Raw genomic sequence first — 26,627 nt, forward strand, 5'->3', positions numbered from 1 at the left:
TGTATCGTATCCTGGGGCTTCCTTGATGCCCACGACAATGTTCCTACTCTCAAGATGCACCATCTGTGGGGGCATAGGGTCAGCAAACAGGCCATGGCATGGCCGTGTGGCAAGTGCTAGGCGAGACATGAGCGCTATGGGAGCACACTGGAGGGGCACCTAATTCAGTCTTGCGAATCCTGGAAGGCTCCCTGGAGGAAAGTGATTAATATCCAAGGCAGACCTGAAGCCCAGGGAGAGGTTAGCCTGGAACAGAAGGAACAGCGTGTGGGAAGGCTCAGAGACACTGATGGATGTCAGTACAGAGTGAGGAGGGGGAGTGGCAAGAGAGGAATAAAGTCTTCTACCTGCTGTGGCAAGGAATTTGGACTTGATCCTGGTGTACTGGGAGGCCATTTAAGGCTTTTAAGCAGGTGTGGTTTAGAAGAGCAGGCTAGAAATGGATTGATGAGCAATACCAGCAGGGGATGCTGTTGGACTGAGCCATGGTGGTGGCAGACAGAGGGGTGAGTTCTAGCGGCTTAACACTATCTATCCGGCTGCTGAGTCTACTGAATGGGGTGGGGGGAGGAGGGGAGTAGGGGGTGATGCCAGTGGTCCTAAGCTGGTAAGTGGCAGTGCCATTTCCTGAGACTGGGAGGGAAAGATGCTCCCAAATGTATGTCCGGATGGCAGAGTGCAGGGGACAGTGGATGTGGGCCTGTTGCTCAGGGGAGAGCCAGCCTCATGACAGGCCTGCCCAGTGGGCAGTGGCCGTGTCAACAGCACTGGGGGGCACGGATGACAGCAGCCTTAGCAGTGGAAGGTGGGGTGGAAAGACTGAGGGCAGAAAACTCTTTGAAAAACTTTGGCTACACAGAGGGGTGTTTGTTTTTTCATGAGCCAGGTGACTCATGCAGTTGAAATGCTCCTGGGAAGAAGCAGAGGAGGGAGGCTGAAGCCAGAGGGGGCAGTGAAGGCTGCAGAGCCAGGGCCCGAGGAAACAGGCAGGGTTGGTCAGGCCCAAGCCCAGGACACTGCTGATCACGCAGGGAGGAGGGGAGGCTGGGCGTGGGTGGACGGAGGTCAGCAGGCTTCATGCCGGGAGGCCGATAGCCTTGGCTTTCACCGTGGAGGGCGAAAACGAGTCATCTGCCAGGGAGGAGAAAGGAGGAGCTGGGTAGCAGCTGGCAAAGGTTTTAAGCAGCTGTCCCAACAGGAGTAAGCTGAGAAGGCAAACACCATTGCTTTGGGGGTGGAAGGCCTTCACTCACACCCCACCATTGTACCTGGAGGTGGGCTAGCAGTTTAACGCCTGTGCTTTGGGCACGTGGACCTTTCTCCTTCCTTTTCAAATACTCAACTCTACAGACAAGTTTATTGGTGATTTCACAGTATCCTTTCACAGGCTGACAAACAAATAGAAAACGGAATCTTACATCACACACACATCCCCTTAGCAACTGCACATCGTGGGTCAGACAGGACAGCTCCCGTTTCTCTTCTTCCAACCAAGCCTGTTTAACCCGAGGCAGGACCAGTCTCGGCAGGTGTCATTGTAAGCCATCCTGTTGGCACAGACACCTGTGGGGTTTCCAGGACACTTCTGGCAGGGTCCTTGACACTGAAACCTTAGAGGAAGGTTTTCACGCAGGAACCAAATGAATGCAGCTAAAACGCACACCTACACCCCTCTGTTATAGAAGAGTTCTGTTTCTTCGGTTGCTGACTGAATTTCCTTTTCAAGCTCACTGCACTGTATCTAAAAAACAAAGTTAAATTCTTAATATGCATATTCAGTTTTTTTGCCTTAGAAGTTAAAAAAAATTTTTTTTCAGGAGTTCCCAGTGCTCGAGTGGTTAGGACGTTAGGATTTGGAGCTTTCACTGCCAAGGGCCCCCGGGGTTCAATCCCCGGTCGGGGAACCAAGGTCCTGCAAGCCATGTAGTGTAGCAAAAAAAAAAAGTTCAGAAAGCATCTATTTCAGTCCAATCTTTTCAGTGATGTCTAAAAAAAAAATTAACCTGGAATTCACAGGCAGTTCAGTGGTTAGGACTCCATGCGGTCACTGCTGAGGGCCCGGGTTCAATCCCTGGTCAGGGAACTAAATCCCACGCATTGTGAGGCTTGTAGGATCTTAGTTCCCTGACCAAGGGCTGAGCCTGGGCCCCTTGGATTGCAAGTTCAGAGTCCTAACTACTAGACTGTCAGGAAAGTCCCTTAAAAACGTTCTTATGGAAAATTTCAAATATAAACAAATGCTGCAGCTCACACAATGTCTGAGGAGGTACCCTGGGCAGGGCCCTGGCAGAACATCTCTTAGCCCCGCACTCTATCTGCAAGCCACCCCGGGCAGGACAGGACCACCATTCAGCCACCTCAAGCCCACCTTGGATCAACAAGGTATTTTAAATGTCCAGCAAATGCCAAGACTTGCTTGGTGGGGGTTGGGGGTCAGGGGTGGTGATGGTGACAGCAACAAGCATTTCAGCCAAGAAATGCCGGAAATCGGTATCTACTACATCAGTAATGTCCTTGCTATCAGCAACAAGCCTTTGCAGAGGTATGACCTCCGTCTGTCTTTAATAGAAACTAAGCCTCAGAGAGTTTAAGCAGATTGACCAGGGTCACGGATGAGCTGGGAATCTGAGTCCAGGCAGTCTGACTCATCACAGATAATATATCCTGCTCTATAGAGCAGCAGGGGCGTCCCAGGTGGTGCTAGTGGTAAGATTCCAAGTGGTAAAGAATCTACCTGCCAGTGCAGGAGACAGACTTGGGTTCGATCCCTGGGTCAGGAAGATTCCCCTGGAGTAGGAAATGGCAACCCACTCCAGTATTCTTGCCTGGGAAATCCCATAGACAGAGAAGCCTGGTGGGCTACAGTCCATGGGGCTGCAGAGTTGGACATGACTAAGCATGCACAGAACAGGTGTTACTGGCTGCACGTGAGCATTTAAGATTAAACTAGGTTAAAAATTCAATCCCTCAGTCATATTAGCCATGTTTCCAGTGCTCAATAGCCAGCTGTGATGAGGGTCTACACATACTGGACAACATATACACAACGTTTCCATCATTGCGGAAAGTCCCATGGGATGGGGGGGGTCACTATAGTATCTCATGAAGCTTTAAACTATCTCAAAGTTGTTGTTTTTTTTTTTGACTGTCCCAGAAAAACACTTCGGATACACAGTTAAGAAAAACAGAATCCAAAACTGTACAAGTCATCTGCAGGGTGGGATTATGCGTAAATGATATTATTTTGTTTTCAGTTCAGTCGCTCAGTCGTGTCCAACTCTTTGAGACCCCATGAATCACAGCACGCCAGGCCTCCCTGTCATCACCAACTCCTGGAGTTCACTCAAACTTATTCCTCTGTAAACTTGGCCTGATTTTTTTTCAGAGAATGAGTTATCTCACTCTGATAATGAGAAAAGAATTTTTTTTAGAGGAAGTTGAAGGGGAACACTTACCCGTCCGATCTGTGGGAAGACACTAAAGGAAACGGGCACCATCAATCCCATGACGAGGACAGTACAAGAAAGCTTCAGGGTCCACAGTGACCATGGATTCTGCAGGAAAAACTGGGTCCTGTAAGAAAAAGGTACCAGGGCTTTTTAATTTAATAAAAAAATTTTTTAAAAGATGGCTTACTAAAATTTTTATTTATTTTTTTGGTCTCACCACACAGCAATGCAGGGTCTCAGTTCCCCATCCTGGGATCAAACCCAGGCCACCTGCCATGGAAGCTTGGACTCACCCACTGGGCCACCAGGGATGTCCCTTCAGGGCTTTTTTAGAGGCCCGCCCTGTGCTCAAATGGCAGGCAATTGTTTTGTGAGCAGCCGCAGGCCCGGCCTCCGTTCCTAATCGCCCGCAACAGGTGATACCACAGCTGCGCAGATGGCGCGCGCTACATGTCAGGCCCGGGTCGAGCACTTCACATGCATCCGCTCACCTGCTATCCCCCTACCCTACGCTGCTGCTGCTAAATCACTTCGGTCGCAGCCCACCAGGCTCCCCCGTCCCTGGGATTCTCCAGGCAAGAACACTGGAGTGGGTTGCCATTTCCTTCTCCAATGCATGCAAGTGAAAAGTGAAAGTGAAGTTGTTCAGTCATGTCCGACTCTTAGCGACCCCATGGACTGCAGCCCACCAGGCTCCTCCATCCATGGGATTTTCCAGGCAAGAGTACTGGAGTGGGGTGCCACTGCCTTCTCCACCTGACCCTATGAGGTCTGTGTTATCATCATCTCCTTCACACCAACAAGAGGATGCAGCCACCGACCGGGTAAGGACCTTGTCTAACATCTTCAAATTCTCAAAAGTGAGAGGTCAGATTCCAGGACCTGCGCCCTTCTCCCCTGGACTGTGACATTCTGACCCTGACCTCTGAGACTGTGGGAAGAAGGTGCAAGAAACCCAGCCTGGGAAGTCAGTGACCTGGGGTCCTAGGGTCCAGCTAGGGCTCGGCCACTGACAGACCCTGTGCCCTCCGGTAAGTCACCTTCCCCTTCTGAGCCTTGAGAATTTTCAGAGGCAAAAATGAAAAGGTTGAGTCAGAAGGGCCACTGCGGCCATTCTGCCTTGGATACTGTCATGGGTGTGGGACGAGGTCCCTTCCAGGCACCCCCCCAAGGCCCACCTGGAAATGAAGACCCTCTCTCCCCACCAGGCAGGTGGTACCACTGTGCAGGCCTTGGAGGATGAATCTCGAGATTCCAGCTTTCCCAGATCCCCCATGCTGAGGTCAGCCAGAGAGGAGCAGGGGGACCCAACCCAGCATTAGTCCCCACACCCACCCAGCTGGATCGATCACAGGAAGTAAGAGTTGGACAGAACACTGCTGCGTCCTGAAATGCACTCCTTGTGTGGTCCAAACAGAGGCTTCCTAGCTCAGCAGCCCAGACAGAGCAGGCTGGGCCAGCACAGGGCAGGTGACCCCTGCTGGACCAACAGAATCCTTTCCCAGGAGTTTGTGAACTGCATGGAAGACAATCCCTGCCCCCAACCCCCAAGGTTTGCTGTGTTTTTCTCTCTCATCCAGACACTGAGGACTTCCCTAGTGGTCTAGTGATTAAGGGGCTTCCCAGGTGGAGCTAGCACTAAAGAACCCGCCTGCCAATACAGGTTAAACATAAGAGACAAGGGTTCAATCCTTGGGTTGGGAAGATCCCCTGGTGGAGGGCATGGCAACCCACTCCAGTACTCCGCCTTCCAATGCAGGGGGTGTGGGCTTGATCCCTAGTTGGGGAATTAAGGTCCCACATGCTGTGGGGACAGCCAAAAATTAAAAAAAAAAAAAAAAAAAAAGACACTGCAAGGATATGAGCTGGGAGGTGGGCACAGTCACGTGTCAATGTGAAGAAGCCCATGTACAGAGGGAAAGGAGGAAGACAACACCCACAAAGAAGAAGAGAAGACTGTCCTGCACAACAAGAGTTCTGATCTGCTGCCGCAGGCCACTCCCCCTGCCCTGTTCCTGGTATCTAAACCAACGCCTCTCCTCCTATCCTAAGCTACTTCCTGCAAGTGGGGCCTCTCACACTAGCTGACCCCAGGCTCTCCTCCTAACAGGCCATGGCAGGGACTTCCCTGGTTGTCCAGTGGTTAAGATGCGGTGCTCCTAATGCAGGGGACCTGGGTTTGATCCGTGGTTGAGGAATTAGATCCACAAGCTACAACCAAAAGATCCTGCATGCCACAAGTAAGAGCTGGCACGGCCAAATGAATAAATATTAAAATGAATAAATAAAGGAATGGCAGTCAACTGATGCTGGGCCACTTAAGCTAATTTAGCACATGCTTGGAACGAAGAGGGGAAAGAGACTTGAGCAACATCCATAGCACAGGAGAGCTGGGAAAGAAAAGTGAAAAAGCGAAAGTGTTAGTCACTCAGTCATGTCTGACTCTGTGACCCCATGGACTGTAGCCTGCCAGGCTCTTCTGTTCCTGGAATTGTCCAGGCAAGAATACTGGGGTGAGTTGCAAGGCCCTTCTCCAGGGCCCGCAAATCCTCCAAACTCATCTTTCTATCAACAGAAATGAGGAATCGAGTCTCAGCAGGTGCAGGGACATGCCCAAGGAGTAGATGTAACTGAGGACAGAGCCTGGGGGAGAGTCCAGGTTTGTTGGAATGTGCACATCAGGATTTCCAGACCTGCCCTAAATCAATCCTACCATCTTAATGGTGATGAAGACTGTTTAGAAGGAAGATTCCTAAAGCACCTTCTTCCTATCCCGCTCTTCAGGTTCAGTATTTGACAAATTTTATACGATTTTGATGGTCAACACGTTTATTCCTTCCTGGGGATATAAGCATACCCCTCTTACCTTTTAAAAAAGTATGCGAAGACTTCAGGGATAAACGCAGAGGTCCCAAACAGCACAACTCTGGATGTTGCTGTATCTTTAACGGCCTAGAGGAAATGAAAAGAAAGCAGCTTAGCACATGGAGTGGGACAATTTCCAGGGATCTTGCAACTCATGACAGAGACTGGCAAACTGCCATTCTCCCCTCTCTGCACGTGCAAAGAGCTGGAAGCAGCGCTTGACCTGCACACATACAGAAGATGACTGGTGTTGGTGCCTGGAATGATCGGAGATGAGATTAACCTATCCCTGACTCCACAATGGTCTCCATCACTCCCACCAACCACCCCAAATAAAATATTAAGTACAAGCAGAAGCAGCTGACAGATAAATCCTTACTTAGAACCAAATGGCAGGCCCTTTGCTGGAAAAGCTTGATTTGCCACTGAGGACATCTCCACGTTTTTCTTTCAGGCCAGAACTCTGCACACCAACCTTCCTCTCCTGAACCGCCCCCAGTTAATCCCACTCCTTCCAGTAGGGGAAGCCCAGCTCCGAGTGCACTGGCATGGCATCATGTCTGCATGTAACATGCATGAGTCTGCCTGCATGCACCCATCTTTAGCTTGTGTGATGAACAGTGTGTTATAAAATTTTATTTTGCATAAACATGTATGTATAGTCTATACTGTGTTGCCATCTTTTCTATAATATACATTACTCTCTATATTGAACTTTTAAACATATCACTGACAGTATGGATTATATACACAAAATCAGGTGTATACAAGGGCAACATCAGAGATGTTCAAGGGAAATTTTGACTATAGATGACACTTGCATTGGAACATCAGAACCCAACCCCTGGGTAAGACACAACTCTACACACTTAGTGCAAGATAGACAGGCACTCTGCCCCCTCGGCCCTCTCCTGAAATCTGTTCTGTGCACTTCCGGCCTCCTGTGACTCCGTGGCTACAGCCCATTGTTCAGGCTTCTCTGCTGTGGCCCACGTGCCTGTTTTCTGCCTAGGACACTAATGCTCAGCTCATCTGATCCCCTGTAGGAATGCCCTTCCCCCACGAGGACAGAGGGCTGCAAGGAGGGTGGCTTTTAAAAATAACCTTTCAGGAGTATAAGATAAAGTCACTCGACTCCAAGAAGAAAAGAGTAGTGGCTGAGCCTGGTGTGTTTCGGCGTCAGCAGGGCAAGGCCGGCCTCTCTCCATTTGTCTTGTGTGGAAGGGAAGACATTCCAAACCAAACACCAGTCATGAGACACTGCGAGATGCGTGATGGCCTGCAACTGAGTAGGTGGCAGAGCCAGTCAAAGGAAAACAGCGTGGACTAGGCTCCTGAAATCTGATCAAAGGTGCCTTATTACAATCAGATATTGCTGGTTACGCAGTTTCTGAAATTTTAGCTGAAGAAAAGAAACCTTCCGGTGACAAGGAAGTGATGAAAGAATGATCAAGCTTACGCACGGTCACAGACATTTTATTCTTAAGAGAAAGATCACCTTTTTTTTTTTTTTAAAGTAGATCATCAAACCTTTCTTTTTCCCTAAATTGACTGTGTTGCAAACAAGGAAGCTCCTCTCAATAAGATGGGCTAGATAACTGGGTAGCTAGCAGGGCCCGAGGCTCCCTCCCAGCCCCTGGAGAGAAGCGATGCTGACCGGTGAGAGGGTGGGTCTCCAGAGCCCAGCAGAGCACCTGAGAGGTGGGAGGTGCTGAAGAACAACTTGTGGATTAGGCATTTGCTCTCGTGCTTCTCACCATGCCCTGCAGTTAAAATTCAGTTGAAGAAAAATGCCAAAACACATCCACACACAGAGTTGTAAACAAGTGGTCAGAGCGGCATCAGGGGCAACAGTCAAAAATTGGACACAATCCAAGCATCCATCACCTGGGGAGCAGACAAGCAAAACATGGTACAGCCATGCAGTGGGAGACTGCTGCTGCTACGTCGCTTCAGTCGTGTCCGACTCTGTGCGACCCCATAGACGGCAGCCCACCAGGCTCCCCCGTCCTTGGGATTCTCCAGGCAAGAACACTAGAGTGGGATGCCATTGCCTTCTCCGACAGTGGGAGACTACTCGGCAATAAAAAGCCACGCCCTACCAATGCATGAAAAGATGGATGAACCTCAAAAGCCAAAGAGGCCAGACACAAAAATACTGTGATTCACTTGTATGAAACTTCTAGAAAAGGTAAAACAATGAAGACATGAAGCAGATCAGTGTTTCCCTGGGGCTGGGGGTGGGAGGGGGGTGACTGAAACGGGCCCCGACAAAATTTTCAGGGGCATGAAAATGTTCTAAAATTGGACTGTGGTGGGACTTCCCTGGTGGTCCAAGGGCTAAGACTCTGCTCCCAGTCTTGGTCAATCCCTGGTCAGGGAACTCAATCCCACAAGCTGCAACTAGGAGTTTCCGCGTGCCACAACTAAGACCCAGTACAGCCAAATAGTAAAAATTAAAATAATAATAAAATAAATCTCGATATATATTTGGGTTCTCTGGTAGCTCAGCTGGTAAAGAATCTGACTGCAATGCAGGAGATCCCAGTTCGATTCCTGGGTTGGGAAGATCCGCTGGAGAAGGTGGCGCTAGTGGTAAAGAACCCGCCTGCTAAGGCAGGAGACAGAAGAGACGTGGGTTCAATCCCTGCTTGGGAAGATCCTCTGGAAGAGGAGGGTGTGGCAACCGACTCCAGTATTCTTGCCTGGAGAATCCCACAGACAGAGGAGTCTGGTGGGCTACAGTCCATAGGGTTCCAAAAAAGTCAGACACGACTGAAGCGACTTAGCACAGCACACACTTAATGTATTTATATAGATGACTGATAGATGGTCAGATATTCTATTGGTTCTGTTTCTCTGGAGAACCCAGATACCGCATCATCTTTTAAACATCAGAGTGCAAATGTAAACGGCCTCTGAGCATCATGAGAAAAGACAGATCAGAAAAGGCTGAAGGGAGATGTGAATTTGTTACCAGCTCTCAGACTGACAATTAAATTCTTTGCCCCAAAGGCAAGCAGCTTAAAGCTCCAAGGCGTGCATCCCCTACCTTTGTCCCGGCTTTTCTGGAATAACCTATGACATTGCCTTCCTTGTCCATGACCTCGATCCCACGCATGGGCTCCAAACTTCGGGAGGCGATCACGTTCATCCCACTGAGCTGGGCTGTGGACGTAAAGAAGGAAACAGAGGGATGAGTGTGGGTCCAGTGAAGGGACATGTTTTCGAGGGTCACGCCTCTTTCTCTGATGGGTGTGCTTTGCCGATCCATGGGTGGTCACCTGACACATACAAGGTCAGCTTTCTCCTGGGCTGTGGAGTAGGGGTCAGAACTGCTGGCCTCTCAGTCTTGGATCCTGACTACAACCCAGCCCCAAGTCCTGACACCCTTGATAGGATTCCCAGAAAAACCCCGGGGCCCTTGAAATATGCCTGCCTTCTTTGCTGAAGCTGGCTTGACCCAGTTTCTATAACATAATTTCCCAGATTTTACCACTGACCTAATTCTGCCAACTCTTCAAGCTGCTTTGATTTCCAAGCCCAAATGCTGAGTGTGAATTACTGAACTTGCAGGCTGGCAAATTTAAAACAGTTGGTTAATATCTCTGTCCCTCCCTTAAGAGTCAGACCTGCTGCTGCTGCTAAGTCGCTTCAGTTGTGTCTGACTCTGTGCGACCCCATAGACGGCAGCCCACCAGGCTCCCCCGTCCCTGGGATTCTCCAGGCAAGAACACTGGAATGCGTTGCCATTTCCTTCTCCAATGCATGAAAGTGAAAAGTGAAAGTGAAGTGGCTCAGTCGTGCCCGACTCTTAGCGACCCCATGGACTGCAGCCCACTAGGCTCCTCTGTCTATGGGATTTTCCAGGCAAGAGTACTGGAGTGGGGTGCCATCATCAGACCACTGGTTTGAAATCCCCAAGACTACTACTTCCTCCCTGTGTAACCCTAGAAAATCTCCCTAACCACCCGTTGCCTCAGTCTCCTCATCTGTAAATGGGGATACTATTACCTGCCCCTAAGTTGTTGTCAAGATTCAGTGAAATAATATATGGACAAGGCTTGTACAGTCTTTACAAAAAGATGGAGATGTAGCAAATGGACGTGCGGACACAGAGAGGGGTGGGGGGCGGGGGACGAACTGGGAGACTGGGATTGACGTATATACACCACCATGTATAAAACCGAGAGCTAGTGGGAAACTGCTGTGCAGCACAGGAGCTTAGCTCAGCACTCTGTGATGACCTGGAGGGGTGGGATGGGGGCGGTGGGAAGGAGGTTCAAGACGGAGGGTAAATGTGTATACACACACACATACACAGACATACATGTAGCTGATTCACTTTGCTGTACAGCAGAAACTAACACTGTAAAGCAATTATATTCCAATAAAAAATTTTAAAAATAAAAAATATTAATTGGAGTATAATATTTATTATAAATAATATATTTATTTATATATAAATATAAATATAATGTAATTTGTGTTTCCAGGTTTGTGTTCATCCTTTGACAACTCAACGGGTATCTACAGAGAAAGTGTCATTTCTCAAACCAAAGACCCCATCTGGACCTGGGAGCACCAGCAAGCTGTAAATGGTGGCTCTCACCAGCTGCTGTGAGGCCCAGAGACTGGGGTATCCCTGAAGATGGAGACAGGCTCCTGCTTACCGAGAATGATGACGGGAATGACGTTTCTGCTCAGAACGCTATTCATTGAAAGCCTTACTTGCAGCAGACGAGGGAATAACTAGAAAATGAGAGAGACAAATCATTATTGCATGGGATCAGTAGAGAGCTAGTGTCAACTCAGTTCCTGTTACAGGGCAGGACCCTGCACGCGTCTCCACATATTTCTTGTTTTAATTCCTACAACAGTGAAGTGTTCTCCCTGATCATCAGAGGAACTCTTGGAGACTTAGGCTACAGAACGTGTCCAGAGTCACTAAGATATTACGGATTTGAGCCAAGATGTGAACCCAGGTTCACCAGACTCTGAAGTCTACATTTTCACTCATTACAGTATCCTGACATTGAAAGCAATACACAATTTGTATAACATGTTTACAAACATGACATTATTTTTTGTTTTTGGTCGCATACTGCTGCATATGTGATCTTAGTTCCCTGACCAGGGATCAAACCTACACCCCCTGCAGTGGAAGTTCAGAGTCTTAACCACTGGACCACCAGGAAAGTCCCCTGGATTAATTTTTTTATGAAAGATAATAGTACTGAGTCCATGCCTAGAAACTTAGGGGAAAAAAAAAATCACATAATTTTGGGGTTATAGGATTACAGGTAACTTTGATTTTCTTCTTTATGTCTTAATCATACTTTCTAAATTCAGTTAGAACATACAATTTTGATTCTGAGGAGTAAAAGATTTGACACATTTTAAAAATACATACGCCCAAAAAACAAACAAACAAACAAACAAAATACATACGCCCAAAAAAGTTGAAGACACAATCACTCCTGCTCCTAGTAATAAGCTCTCGTGTGCACGGCGATTCTAGGGAAAAACAAACGTTCATATTTAGCAAATACCACAGTTTTACCCAGGAAAGATAATTCCAACACACACACAAAATCGCCAAAAGAAACACTGTGAAACTGCATGGCCTCTGGGCCTCGAAATACTCACATAGCTTGCATTTCCATTGACGATGTTGAAGACCGTACTGTAGGTGTAGAAGGAAGCCTACAGGAAGACAGAGGCAAACACGTCACATTTTGGTTTCAAGTGCAACAAATTCAATAATTCTGAAATAGAAAGAATTGCTACCTGAGGTAAAATCATGGACTTCAGACTTTTCACTGGCAGCATTGACAGAAATAGCTGTAAAGAAAGTAAAGCACATATAGACTACTATATATAAAATAAACAAGGACCTACTGTGTAGTACAGGGAACTATACCCAAGATCTTGTAATAACCTACAGTGGAAAAGAATCTGAAAAAGAATACATATATAATGAATCATTCTGCTGTACACCTGAAGTACACTTCAATTAAAGAAAATAAAGCAGAGCTGAGAGTGTCTTGGGGTGGGGAGGGAAGGCTTGTGGTACACAGAATCTCCCCAGGGAGATGTAGAACCGAGTCCCCAAGAGTGGGGCAAGAAGCAGAAGATGCGGATGCTGGGGGTAAGTGGCCCATAGACAGGTGGTGTTGGTTGGGCCCCCACGGGCAGTGAGAGCCCGGGGGGTGCCTCACAGTGGTCCCTGTCTCCAGACGTGCAATCGAGCAGGGTGATTGAGAAGCAGCATTTTAATTTATTTTAAATTAAATTTGCAGGGGACAGAGGAGTGCTGTCACTTAGTAAGCACGCCTCATGAGAGCCAAGGTGGACAGCCTCACTGGGGGGGGGTGATTCCAGATCCCAGGGAAGAGCCTGCCTGATTGGGGGGAGGGGGCTTGGGGAGAGGAGGTGACAGCCAGTGACATGGGCCTGTGCCACGGAGCATGTCCTAACTCATCTACCTCCCCCTTAGAGCTTGGCACATGGTAGGTATTCAAAGAAAGGGTTACCTAGCAACACTGTGTATCCACAACAGGCCCTGATGCCCGGGGCGATAAGTAGGGGTGGGGTGTGGACAAGGGTCAGAGGTGAGAGGTCCTAACCATCTATCAGGTAGTCACGGGACAGGGTCCCAGAGCTTAGGAGATGGACGGACGTCCTCCTGACCCCTTGGCTTCTTAGTGGTGAATGGCAGCTTACTCACCGTGGGCGCTGTGAAAGGCAGGAGAGCTGGCGAAAAAGACAAGAGGGTCAGTGACGGCAGAGAGGGTGGGAAACTGCCCACCCTGAAGCCTCTTCTCAGGCACGGGAGTCAGAGGATATTTTTTACGCACTTTTCTTTCTAATACAAATAATAACTACCTGCATGAGGCAAAACTTAAAACCAGCACAGCAGAGGAAGACCTGACCAGGCTTTCTCTCATTGAGGGTAAGTGGTCACTTGTTGCAAGTCTTTTTTCACCCTTCCAGGTGAATTCAATACATCTGTGACACTGTGACTTATAAGACATATGTGTTTGGTCTTCATCCCTATTCCTGGCACAGAGATCCTAAAACCCTTGAAATTTCCTAAGTGAGAAGGGGGATAAAGGTGAAAGGAGTGTCTCTTATTCTTTTTTTTTTTGTTAATTTATTTGGCCGCACCAGGTCTTAGCTGTGGCGTGCAGGATCTAGTTTCCTGGTCAAGGATTGAACCTGGGCCCCCTGCGTTGACAGCATGAAGTTTTAGCCACTGGACCAAGTGCCTCTCATTCTTCAAAGCAAGCCCCTTTCAACCACACCTGAGATAATGTCAATACGGTGGCTTTGGGAAAGCACTGAAGGATGCGGCTGGTTGCCAGGGGAACCAACCACATAACTTGGAGGGAGGCAAGGTTTTCTAAAGGTTACAAACCACTTGTGAAAATTAGAATCAACTCACCTGCAGGTCGAAAAGGACCAGGGATTAGTCTGCTATTGTCAGGATGCACTGTGGACTTCAGAGGGGTAAACACAAAGGTGAGTCTGATGTTTGGTTTTGTTATTTTAGGCTAAAAATTAGGATGGGGCTGAAACTTACAAGACTTCTCTTCCAAGCTTCTTGTATCTAAAAAGAGAAAGACCAAGCAATAGCTTTTAAAGGTGGCTCGGCAGCCAAAATAGCTCCTCTCCAGTTTCATTTCCGGTACCACCTTTGCTCCACCTTTCAGAGAGTGGAGGGTGAACTGTTTTCTACCACGGGAGGCAAAGCAGATCAAAACAAGTAAATCAAATGAATGAACTAACAAGAAGCAAAAATATAAGAGCCACACGAAAATGACCAAAACATTAAAAAGCCCTCCAAGTCTGTGACCTTGGAGAGGCCAACTTCTAACTCGCCCCTTGGGGGAGTCCCTGAATGCAGCCAGCCTCCCCCGGCTCGGAGTGGAGCAGGCTGTGTGCAAACCACGCCATTAGCCAAGTCACTGTAACAGAGCCAGGTGTGAGTACAGAGGCCCCAACAAGTTCTTAGAAAAACCAAGTTAAACATGCGAGCTTTCCGCAGGCTGCCTCAAGGGATTGATGTTTGTGGGCTCTGGAAAGCCCCATTCGCTGCAAGGTAGATAACAAACACTAGGCTTAAGTCTTTGGGCAGGGGCTGTAACCCCGCCCCGTAACACTGCTTGTAACAGGGAGCAGATGCTGACTTCAGAGGCCTGCCAGAATTCTGGAATTTGCCATGGGGCTTGGGAGTCAGCTACAGAGAACACCCATAACAGATACTGCAACAGCCAATCTCTGTTGCACAGGAGGAACCCTATGCTTTTTCCCCTTAATACTAGTTCCTAACAGTCATAACTCATATTCATCTAGCTTACAAGAAGGATTCCTAACTATATTTTAAAAGCTAACCCAACTGAGTAGTGTTTATGATGACAAAATCCCACTTGAGTTCAGACCATGCAGTTGGAATCACCTGAAGGCAGCCAAGCCCAGCCTTGAGCCAGGCACACCTGGGAACAAGAAACATACCCTTTTGTCCTCCAGGTCACCTCTGGATGCATCTTCATTTGTTAACAACAGTTGCCTCGATTTTTCTATTTTTTCCTACAATTAGATATAAAGAAATCAAGCAATGATCTCAACTTCAGATTTATCCACAGATTTAAGAATCACATGCTTAGTAACACCTGATTTTAATTTTTTTTTTTTTTTTTTACTTCTCCAAGAGGCTTGCAGGATCTTAATTCTTGATCAGGGATTGAACCCACACTCTCAGTATTCCACTGCATGAATATAGCATTTTCTATTTCTCTATTTCCCTACTGATGTGCATTCAGCTTGTTTCCTATTTTTCTCTATTATAAACAAAATGACAGGGAACATTTATTTGAGCACAAAGATGGAAGTGTCCCGGTGGATCTGGCTGAAAGTGTCATTGCTGGTCTCTCATGAAGGGTTTCTCTTCCTCTTCATCCCTCAGCCACACCTGGTTCAAACTCCCATCTTTCACTTAGACAATTGAGTCATCTCCTGAACTGATCATAGTCTGGGTCCCTCTGGTTACTCACCACATGGCTAAGTAAAAATCCCTCTTGTCTGAATGATACACAAGAACCTTCCAGAACTGTCTGGTTCCCCTGAGTTAAAAGACTCAGTAACTGGGTGACCTGGCCCATGGCTCCCTCCCCTTTGCTTACAGTCCTGTCTTCCTGACAGTTCCTCCCTGGCCCACCCTCCCTCCCTCCCAGCCTTCTTTAAACAACCTCCCCCAATTCCCTGCTGCACCTTGCCCTTAGAGCCCTGGGTCAAGGTCTGTGACTAGCTTTGCTAGTCTGTCCTCCATTACCAGGGAGGTTTATTTTTGAAACCACCAGCACCAGGCCCAGGGTTTGGTTGGTTATTGTTGTTTAGTCAATAAGTCATGTCCAACTCTTTTGTGGCCCCATGGACTGTAGCCGCCAGGCTCCCCGTCCATGGGATTTCCTAGGCAAGAATACTGGAGTGGGTTGCCATTTCCTTCTCCAGAGGATCTTCCAAACCCAGGAATTGAACCTGTGTCTCCTACATTGCAGGCAGATTGTCTACCACGAAGTCACTCACCCAGAAAGCCAAGATTTGGTACTACCTGTTAAATGGATGTCTGTTTTTATGTAGCAACCTTCCCATCTCACAAGTTCATTCACAAGGAGTAAAAACATGATAATATACATGGATTCTGCTATTTCAACTGCTTTGAAAAGGGAGATACAACCTTCACATTTCAGAATAAAATGTGAAATTAACTATTTTGAAAACAAGAAAATACTTACAATTGAAAGGACCAAATTCGTAGGATCCAACAATTCTGTCCACTGAAGAAATCTTTGAATAAAAGACTTAAGAGGGGCAGGAGCACCAGAGAGGTTAACGGCAGCAGAAAAACAAAAACAGGTAATAATAACAGTTAACATTATTTTCAGAACCTCATAGGGCCTTCTCCTTGCAGCATCTCCTAGAATCCTCACAACATCCCCATCTTACAGGTGAAGACACTGAAGCTTCCAAGGGCTCATGAGTGTATTCAAGGAAGCCCAACCAGGAAATGACCCAATGGCCTGTGCTCTTCAGTTCGAATTGCTCTTGAGGATTAAAAGCCCAGACTTTAGAGTCAAATGGACCTATGTTCACTCCCCACATATCACCTTGAAGCACTGCCTAGAAAGGTCTTAGAATCTGTTTCTTCACACCCCTTGGGTGATTATAAGGCTTGCATGCATGCTATGTCACCTCGTTGCAACCCTAAGGACTGTAGCGCACGGGGCTCCTCTGTCCATGGGATTCTCCAGGCAAGAATGCTGGAGTGGGTTGCCATTTCCTCCTCCAGGGGATCTTTCCGACCCAGGGATTGAACCAGAGTCACCTGGAAAGTCTGGTTATAAGGCTTATCTCCAGTCATAAAGAACTGAACTCTCCAGTGAAGGCTCAATAAAGGCAGTTTGGTTCACATATGGAGAAAGGAGGCTTGGTTTGCTTCCCAATGCCCACAGACTTTGCAGTGACTCCCTCTTTGAGACCTGGCTCTGCTAGGACAACTTGAGTTCCTTGTCCTTGACTTTCCCGCCTGAGAAAACGGAGCTAAGCTCTGCTCTAGGTCAAGGCTTAATGAGAACACTCTAGACACGTGCTGTCCAATTAACCACATGTGGCCAGGCCAATTCGAGATGTGCTGTATGTGGAAACCATACACAAAGACTTCTAGAGAAAAGGATGTAAGAAATCGCATTCATAATTTTTTATATCGGTTACATGTTGAAATGTTAATATTTTGTTTCTACTGGGCTAAATGTAATATATTATTAAAAATACAAGGTAAAAAGTCATATATATATTTTTAATGTGACTACTAGAAAATTTGGAATTACCCACGTGGCTCCATCCTATTTCTATTGGACAGAGCCTCGGCCACTGCCTGGAGGCGGGGCTTCCCGCAGCCCGGAATCTCACGGTCGGGTGGCTGAGCCTATAGACTCCTGGGGGACTCCTGGGGAGGACCTGTTTTGCGCCTCTCCAGCCTGGTGCTCAGCAACAGCCTGAGCAGCATAAGCAGACCCCTGAGGGGTGGGAAGTGACTCCTGGTTCGTGCGATCTGCAGGGTGACACTGTGTTACCCTCCCTAGCCAAGTCTGCGGCAGAGGCGACGCACGCTAACCGCCGTGGCCGTCGGCATCCTGCAAGCCTGGCTTTCCCTTCGTTCCCTCCCCGGGGTCTGAGACGGGAAGGCGGGTGCTGCGACCACGTGGCCTGCCCAAGGTCACGGTGGCCAGCGGCGACTCCAGGCCGCGCGGCCCTCCCCGCCCCCAGCTGCGCCGGGCCCGGGCCGTACTTGGCGTTCGGTGATCCAGAAGCGCACGTTGGGCTCCATGCGGGCGGCGGCGCCGCTGCACCCTGGGAGCCGCCCGGCCCCCGGCGCTTCTTCCTCCTCTTCCGGGCTCCTCTTCCTGGGACCTTAAGAGCTGCCAGGAAAGGCCGCGGCGGCCGGGTCTGGCGGGGAGGAGGAGCCAGGCGGCGAGCCCCGCCCCGGGCGCGCGCGCGTCCCCTGTCCCCGCTCCTGATTCCCGGCTCCCAGGCTCGCGCGCCCACGGCTCCTCCGTACCGCGTGCGCTCTGTTCCAGCTCCCGGGTTCCTGCACCCCTGCTGTTGCCTGGAGCCCACCTCCCCCATAGGCCAGGTCTTCCCAACCTTGTTCCTCACTTTCAGGTAGGCTGGCCGCCTCCAGCCTAGATGGGGCACCTATGTAACCCCCATATCACGGGACCTACAGCGAAGATCCGATCAGGGGCGCGAGGCACCTTCCACAGCCTCACCCTGCACTCCTGCAGCGTCTGACCTCCCCGAGCACAGGTTTTTTAATCCTCGGAAATCCCTTCGATTGCACCCGAAGTCCAGCGGACACCGGATGGGGGGGTAGGACGCACTACATAATTTGTGCGGCCCAGTGGTACCTCTTTTTCGAATTTTCAGAAGTCGACTTGAAAGTATTAAAGCAAGCCCCGGGGCCCTTCTGGGTTCCCTAGCCCTGCCTCCCAGGCAGTGTCTCTGCCCAAGGGCTTTCCCCTCGCTCTGGGGCAAATCCAGTTTCCTCTGTTGTGCACGAGAGCAGGTAGAGACCACTTGTAAACGAAAATGTGCCTTTCTTCTGCCTCCATCCGCTTCCCCAGCACTGGGGTGTGTGAGGGTTATGTGTGTTTGTGGAAGGCTGGATGTTGAGGGTGTTCCTCAGGAGTCCTAGGTTAGGGACCTGGTGCCATAGAATACTTGGTTGTGTGACCATGGTCAAGTCAGTATCTTCAAGTCTACTTTCTCATTCTGTAAAATGATGACAATAATTGTACCTATTGTGTTTTTGTTGTCGGTCCAATGAGATAAGACATGTGGAAGCCCTAGCAGTGCTGGGTCCATAGGAAGTGCTCAGTCTGGACCACTTGCAGCCAGTTGGCCTTGGCCCTCCCTTTGACTTCCCCTCCTGGAATATGAGAGCAGTTCATGGTTTTCTTCAGACCCATGTGGCACTTCAGCTCCCACAGGTCACTTTTCCGTATCTCCAAGACTTCATCTCCTCCTCCAGGAAGACTTTCTTGATGCCCATAGTCAGGTGAGGTGTCCCCCTGTTCAGAGTTCCCTGGAATGCATCTATTGCACCGAAGTATTTAGCACATCTGTGTTATCCTGCTGGCTCTACTCCAAGTATGTCACAAATCCAGCCCCGCTGACCTGCTTTCCTCTCTGCAGTTACGGGGTCTAGTCTTAACAGAGGAGCCAGAGTGATCCTCTAAGCACAAGATGATGTAACTCTTCTCAAAACATTTCTGCCATTTCCCATCTCAGAATAGAATCCGAAGTCCTTAGCTTGCCCATAAAGCACTCTGGGCTCCCCATTACCATTCTCCTCCTTCACAGGTCCGGTCACATGGTCCTTCTTCACCCACCCCACGTCCACTCTTGCCTCAGGGCCTTTGCACCTGTCATTCGCTTTGCCTAGAACCTTTTTATCCCTCACCTTCTCCATGTTTTATCTCATTTGACACCAAAACCCTAAGGTAGGTACAATTAGAGTCCTCATTTTGCAGATGAGAAAACAGACCTGGAGAGATTGATTCCCTGAAACCCTATTAAAATACCTGCACCTCTCTGCTCTAGTCCCTTGTTTCACTCTATTGTCCTTCCATTTTATGTAATGTTATTGTTTATTCCCTCTACAATGTAAGTGCAAAAAGGAAGAGGTATGTCTTTTTTGTTCATTCTGCCTCCAAAATAGTACCTAGCATATAGTAGGTACTCCAGGATTTGACTGTAGCCTGCCAGGCTCCTCAGTCCATGGAATTCTCCAGGCAAGAATACTGGAGTCATAGTCATTCCCTTCTCTAGGGGATCTTTCCAATCCAGGGACTGAACCCAGGTCTCCCACATTATAGGCAGATTCTTTACCATCCGAGCCACTAGGGAAACCATTAAATGAATAAATGCTTCCATATTTCTTTTGTCCAGCTCCTTGGATGTGTAGCCAGCATCTTATTCATCTTTGTAGCCAGTGAATTAAATGCGCAGTAAATGTCTGTTGATATAATCAGAGAAGGAAAACTAGAGAGCCCCACAATATAAGCTGAAGCAAGAATTAATGGTGTTAAAAATCCAAGTATTTTAAAATATGTTTATTATTTATTATATTTTTTACATGGAACACTTCAAGAAAGAAAATCATTACAATAATTCAAATGCATGAATGATTCAAATTCATACTGCAATCCCTGGATTCAATTAATATCCTTTCTAATTATACCCAATCAATATTAGAAATGTATGTAGACATAAGTCAGCTAACAAAGTAAGTAAAATAACTATATAAACTATAAATCTCAGGAGTGGGGAACATGCATGATCAGTTAAGTCACTGTGCCACTGTGGTTTTTTTAAAAAAAAACATGATTCATATTTCCTTCAACCATACATTCATTGCAAGCGTTAAATTAGACCACTGATACTAACAACTTAAAACTATGTTCTTTAAAGAAAATTCAGTTTAATACAAAGAAATTCAAGAGGAAAATTTCAGGACCCTTGATCAGAAGTTTTCAATACCTCTCATACTACTCTGGTATACACAAAGCTTCAAGTAAGGCTGAGGAAAAAGATCTGTTTCCTTTTCCCATTGAAGACATGATCCAAGAAACAGGTGAACCACATACACACTCTGTAGAAACTAGCCATCCATCCACACCTTGCCTTGGACTCATTATATTAGTAACTGAAAACATTTTAAAAGCCTTGGCCAACATTACAAGAACAAAACATTTATAGTAGTACTCTTTATGAATATAAGCATCATTGGGTTTGTTTTTTTTTGCCTGCTATAAATACTAATCTTTGAAAACCTACAAGTGAGTTCCCACTGTGGCTCTTTTCTGGTGTGGGAAGCTGCAGGTGTGCACGGGACAGTCTACTGATTTACCTTCTCAAAATATTCTCTGGAAGCAGTTGGATGGGGCTTGATCTGAAAATACAAAAACATTTCACTGGGTCAGTGACTTCATGATCTCAAAAGGGAGCCGAAGGCCCCCAATTTTTAACCTACAGTTCTTTAACTTTTAAAAGATTGGTCTGTTTCCTTTAAAATACATGGATGAAACTGACATGAACAGCCTTGCTGGGGCCTGGCCCCACCCCCACCTGCAGCAGCTTCACGCATTTGCACACCACCTCCACCCCTGCTCCAACTCGGATATTCCAGGCCAGCAGCCCTTGAGGCAGTGAGGACCTGGGACCCTCTTGGCTGGGCTCCCATTGCTTTTGGGAAAGAAACCTACTGTAGGAGACTCGGGTGTCCAGTTGGCTGGGCAGACTTCTCCATGGGCTTCCACAAACTGGAACGCCTTCACCAAGCGGAGGGTCTCTTCCACGCTTCGGCCCACTGGGAGATCATTAACACTCAGATGCTTGATGACTCCGTTGGGGTCAATTATGAAGAGACCGCTGTGTAAAGATTCATCCTCATCAGAATATCAACATTACCAGAGCTAGAAAAACTCTACTTCTACCCTGCCTTTAATTCTCCTTGATAGAGCATTTATTAAACTCTATCATGTGCTTAAAGATCAGGTTTTCCTTGTACAGAAAGCTTATCTCCTATTGATGACAGATGCTTTAACAAAGATAGGACTGGACTAGGCCACCATGGAAAGCAGGCAGTGTGTTCACATTCACAGATTTGACCTGGATGTCTCACAGTATCTGAAGGTCACTGAACTACACAGAGGAAAGACTTCTCGTTAGTGATGCAGTAAGCATTCTTTGGGCAGCTGTACCAAATCTTGGCAAGAAACCATAAGCGACTGAGAAGGGACAGAGACGTATTTTATCTGTATTCTGTAAATACTTATGAGTGAATTGAGTAGCAGGGAGAAAATCCCATGGGAAAATTTACTGGCCTTAAGTCTAGGCAAAGCAGAAATCTAAAGGAAAACAATCCCATCACTTTTGTTTATTTTTGGCTACCCTGAGGTACAGTTTGTATAGTGCCTAGTACTCTTCCATTAAGTTTTCAAAATAATGAACTGGTTTCTTGGAATTCTTCGAATCTTGGATTTAAATATATTTGATGTGTTTCAATCACTTACAGTTCTTATTTTGATCCACAGATTGTCCAAGCCCATCACTGTTACTCAGCAGCAATGTAATGAGGTAACCCACTGCCCTGGGGTCTGTGCTTATCTTCTATACAAGTGAGGGTGATACTCTGACTTATGCAGAGATCATAACACTCAAGAGGTTTCTAACAGTCCATCTTTAAAAGGGTGTGGCATCCCAAACGTTGATCACTCAGGAAAAAGGCAAGTTAGAAAAAAGTCAGAAGATAAAAAGGTGGTTCTCCCTCCCTGGGCCTGGCCTTAGGGGGTCTAGGCTCTGAGGCTAAGGGGTCCTGGCACATGTTCCTGCTGGGTGCAGCCAAGCTGGAGTCCACCGCGTAGATGCAGAAACAGAGAGCTGGGTTGGAGATGGGCCCACAGCACAGTCTCCAGAAAGAAAGGCTTATCTTACAAGCCAGACTCAACTCCTCTCCCTTTGTCAGTCCTAAGAGTCAAACCAGTAGGGAGGTAACTACAAAGTTAGTGAGACTCTACAGGGGATTCTGGGAGGCAAACACCAGGACTTTTCTTCCCTTGCCAACACTGTCAGAGCTAGGCTTCCATTTATTAAAGGAAGGCAGTAATCTCCTTGGAGTCAAAAGGCCCAAGTTCCCAGGTGGCTTCCGGAGCCAAAATTCCAAAGTACCCCCAGCAGGCGGGAGATCAGGTACGAGGGTGGGCAGGTTCAACCCAGCCCCAACAAAACTGTGAGGCCCATCAAAGTGGGATCCTCGTTTGTGTCCTGGAGGTCAAGTTCTGCCCTGTCCCTCCTTCATTAGCAGCCATCATGACGCCTAAGTTCTCGTCCCTCCCAGGAAGGCTGAGGGTCTGGGACGGGGCTCACAACAACTACGAGGACCTGTGCAGCAAACTCTGTAGCTGCCTCACCCTACTCAATCCTCACAACCAACCCGGGAAGTACATTTTCATTTTAATTATGGGGAGAAAGCGACTCAAAGAGGTTAAATATCTTGCTCAAAGTCATACAGCTATTGAGCAGCTGAGCTTAAATTCAAACTCTGGTCTGGTTCCAGTGCCTGTACAAGATACTAACCATACCAGGAAACTGACTCCTGTCCTTGCCGGCCCCCTCTGCCCACCGCCCCCCGATCTCTAAGCAGTCTGATGACTTCACTGCAAGGAGTGGCTCCCACGTGGTCAGCAAGAGTGAAGCAGTGTGACCATTAAGATGTGGTATTGGAGACTTCCCTGGTGGTCCAGGGGCTAAGACGCTGCATTCCCCAATGCAGAGGGCCCTGGTTTGATCCCTGGTCAAGGAACTAGATCCCATGTGCTGCCATTAAGACCTGATGCAGCCAAATAAAATAAATAAATATATATTTTTTAAAGGGTATGATATCCTTCTTCAGAAACAGGCCCAGGGAGACGCAGGGGGCACACATATCACAGTATTTTCTGAAAGACTGCCAACCCTCGAAGGAGGCATCCACTGATGCTTATTACAATAAAAGACAAATTAAGGGTTTGGGATTCTAAAGCTTCCCTACCCAGGTTTCTGTAAATTCCCTATGAAGTACGATAATGCTAAACACAAAAAACAATTTTAAGTTCATACGAAACGGATCTTACCGTAGTGCGAGGCCAGGACCTTCTAACAGCACACCATAGTCTCGGGAAATCTGTTTGGTCAAATCTGACAAGAGTGCGATGTTCATATGGCCCAAACCACCACTCTGATAAAAATACAAATAAGGCTGGTGGTTACACTGTGGCTCCCACAGCCTCCTCAGCCAGGTAACAGGATGACTGACCAACACCAGCCAGACAGCAGTCACTGAGTACCCACAGCGGGCCGAGTGCTACTTCTGAGAGTAGAAGATGCTCTTTCTACTGCCTCACTTCCTCCTCCAGCACCCTGGAGTAGCTACTATCATCATCGCCATTTTACAGATGATGAAAGCATCATCAGATGATGAAAACCTCAACCTGAGGCACACACAGGTTGAGTAACTTGCTCCACGTCCCAGCTAGAAAGGGGCAGAAGCAGGATTTAAACCCAGAGAATACTACAGACTTTTCTTTTTCTAATTCTTAAAGTATCCTTTTGGTTGAAGATTCATTTCTGAAGCATAAAGATGGAATAATAAAAAAAAAAAGAATACTTTGGCGAATTTGATATTTAATAATCCAACATCATAGCTAGAAATTGATTCTCCCAAGCAAGTTTTGAGGCAAGGATACTGATCATGCAGAAGAGTAAAATCAGAGAACTTAACCACTGTCCCACCTGCCTACAGGGTACGGGGATGAGAGGGGAGACAATGGACTCCAGCTGTTTCCCCTGCCCTGCTGAGTTTGTTCTCCGTTACTGTTTGGAAAACACAGGAGTAGTGAGGAGTAAATACATGCAATGTTACAGGAGACATGGATAGAGCTTAAAGAATCTGCCAGTAGGTTAGGACTGACAGATAGCCCATTTCAGACTAGTCATGCTTTAACAACTTGTAGCTTGATCTTTCATGGGATCCGGCAGTTTTTACGATCACAAGTGCAGAAGCGGTGTGGATATGTGTATACCTTCCTCGGTGTGTTTATCCAGGCCAGGTGGCTGAAGTGGGAGTCCACCGACACTGCAACAACTTCACAGTTCACATCGTGAAATTCATTGGCTTTGTCACTGAAAGCAATAATTTCTGTAGGACACACAAAGGTGCTAGGAAAAAAGGGCAGGAATTCTCATCAGAGAATTTTTTTTTAAAGACTTTTAAAATCTGAACAACAGTTGTCTAAAGAGTAGTTCTATTTTCTTAGAGGAGAAAAAGGCAAAAGGGTTAATTATCCTCACTGGACTCCTGGTCACAATGATACTCCAGTTAAAAAAAAAAAAAAATTAACCAACTTTCTATTTTAAGAATCATATCAAAAAATATGGGTGGCGGAGACATACTCCAAGAATAAAGACAAAATTTTATTTAAATAGGTAGCTTCATGAGAAAATTCTTTTTATTATCCTTACTTTTCTCATTTCCCCTGCACCAGTGGAAACTTCCTCCCTGACAGGCTTACAGGAACCACTACTCCAGAGTGGAACGCGGGCTCAAGGGCACGTGGGTTCAGTAATGCAGCTCCCGGGCTGCAGAGCCATAAAACAAGAGCCACAGGGCTTCTCTGGTGGTCCAGTGGGTAAGAATCTCCTTGCAGCACAGGGACACAGGTTCGATCCCTGATCCCAGAAGAGTCCACATGCCACAGAGCAGCTAAGCCCGTATACCGCAACTATTGAGCCTGCGCTCTAGAACCCAGGAGCCGCAACTGCTCAGCCCACGCTCTGCAACTACTGAAGCCCATGCGCCCTAGAGCTCCTGCTCCGCCGCAAGAGAAGCCACTCCAACGAGAAGCCCAAGCACAGCAAGAGAGGAGCCCCTGCTCACCACAACTAGAGAAAGCCCACATGCAGCAACTAAGTCCCACTACAGCCAATAAATACATACATACATATTTAAAAAAAAAAAGAGAGAGAGCCATATTAAAAACCATTAAAAGGAATGCCACTCCACCTGCTATACTTATCACTTGTGAATTAACTACAGATGCAAGCTGCATCAACAAGACCATCAGAGTCAGCAATAACCCTCCCCTTGACAAGAGTAAAGATAGGCAGTGTCAGTGGGAAGGCCGCGGTCTTTGCATGCTCACAGAATGATGTTACAGCATCACAGAAAATGCACTTACAAATCCAAAGGATAGAAGAAGAGCACCAAATATTTCCCCTTAAAGTCATCAAGGCTAATTTCTTTGAACTCTCCACTGACAACAGCTGTACCCTTAAAATAGGGTGCATGCTGGGTGACGGCGGGGGCATGGTATGAGGAACCTGAAAAATACCCAAAAACATGCATATACAGTTCATTCATTAAACCAACCACTTATCTGATTTTACTCAAACCTCTCCCAGTAATTAATCAGTAGTATAATTAAAAGGTTCAGTTCAATTGTACATCTTACAAAACTGTTTCTCTTTCCACAGGTCTAGACTGTACACTAATTCAAAGTGCTATGGAAACTAAAGAGACAGGAGGGAATTCCCTGGCAGTCCAGTGGTTAAGACTCAGTTCCTGCTTCAGGGGACGCCAGTGTGCTCCCTCGTCGGGAAACTAAAATCCCACATGCCGTAAGGTGCGGCCAAAAGGCAAATAAATAGACAAAAGAAGACAGGAGAGAGTAGGGATGGATGAAGGACCAATGAGCCTGAAGTTGGGTTCTAAGCATGGTCTGGATTTTTGCCAAGACCAGGGCGGATGGCACAAGGAAGGAGCAGGGCAGGTGTGGGGAATGGCCTGTAGCAGAGTTTACTTGATGTAGAGATCAGGTGTGCATGGAAGGAAGACACATGGGGGACAGAGCGAGATGGTAGAAGGCCACACTGAGAGGGCCCTTATATATCAGACGGATGAGTCTGTTCTTAAGAGAGAGATATAGGAATCACTGGAGGCTTCTGTGCAGGAGATGGGTGATGCGTTGGCTGTTCTTAGGAAGATTAGTTGGGCAGGGGAGAGTGAGAGGAGCAGGGAGAGCCTGATGTCAGGAGGTGACTGCAGCTATCTAAGTGAGCGGTGAGGCGGGCAAGGGACAGCAGAGGGACAGAAAGAAAGGAAAGGATGCAAGAGCTGTGTCAGGACTGCAGAGGCCAGGCTTCAAGCTGGGA

The 26,627-nt window shown here is 47.4% G+C and overlaps 1 protein-coding gene across 7 annotated transcripts in view; it reads right to left on the reverse strand.

The window, feature by feature from the left end:
• Positions 1-1,338: 1,338 nt before the first annotated feature.
• SFXN4 (sideroflexin 4) overlaps positions 1,339-26,627 on the reverse strand; it is a 28,042-nt gene continuing 2,753 nt past the window's right edge. For 2 of the 7 annotated variants that reach the window (XR_006640538.1, XR_006640539.1), the window contains 6 exons: positions 25,655-25,796; positions 24,500-24,635; positions 23,552-23,655; positions 21,143-21,308; positions 17,665-20,829; positions 16,111-16,177 (listed from right to left, as the gene is read on the reverse strand). Coding sequence is in view for 5 of the 7 variants with exons in the window: in XM_045164131.1 (XP_045020066.1) it covers positions 1,664-1,741; positions 3,456-3,573; positions 6,316-6,401; positions 9,367-9,482; positions 10,988-11,066; positions 11,766-11,831; positions 11,964-12,020; positions 12,105-12,158; positions 13,045-13,070; positions 13,762-13,816; positions 13,900-13,926; positions 14,832-14,906; positions 16,112-16,177; positions 17,665-17,703 (942 nt within the window). In the remaining 2 variants the exon portion in view is untranslated. The other 5 variants (XM_045164131.1, XM_045164132.1, XM_044935336.2 and 2 more) reach the window with 5 other exon arrangements.

Source organism: Bubalus bubalis, chromosome 23, assembly GCF_019923935.1.
Source record: "Bubalus bubalis isolate 160015118507 breed Murrah chromosome 23, NDDB_SH_1, whole genome shotgun sequence".
NCBI classification, from domain to species: Eukaryota; Metazoa; Chordata; class Mammalia; order Artiodactyla; family Bovidae; genus Bubalus; species Bubalus bubalis.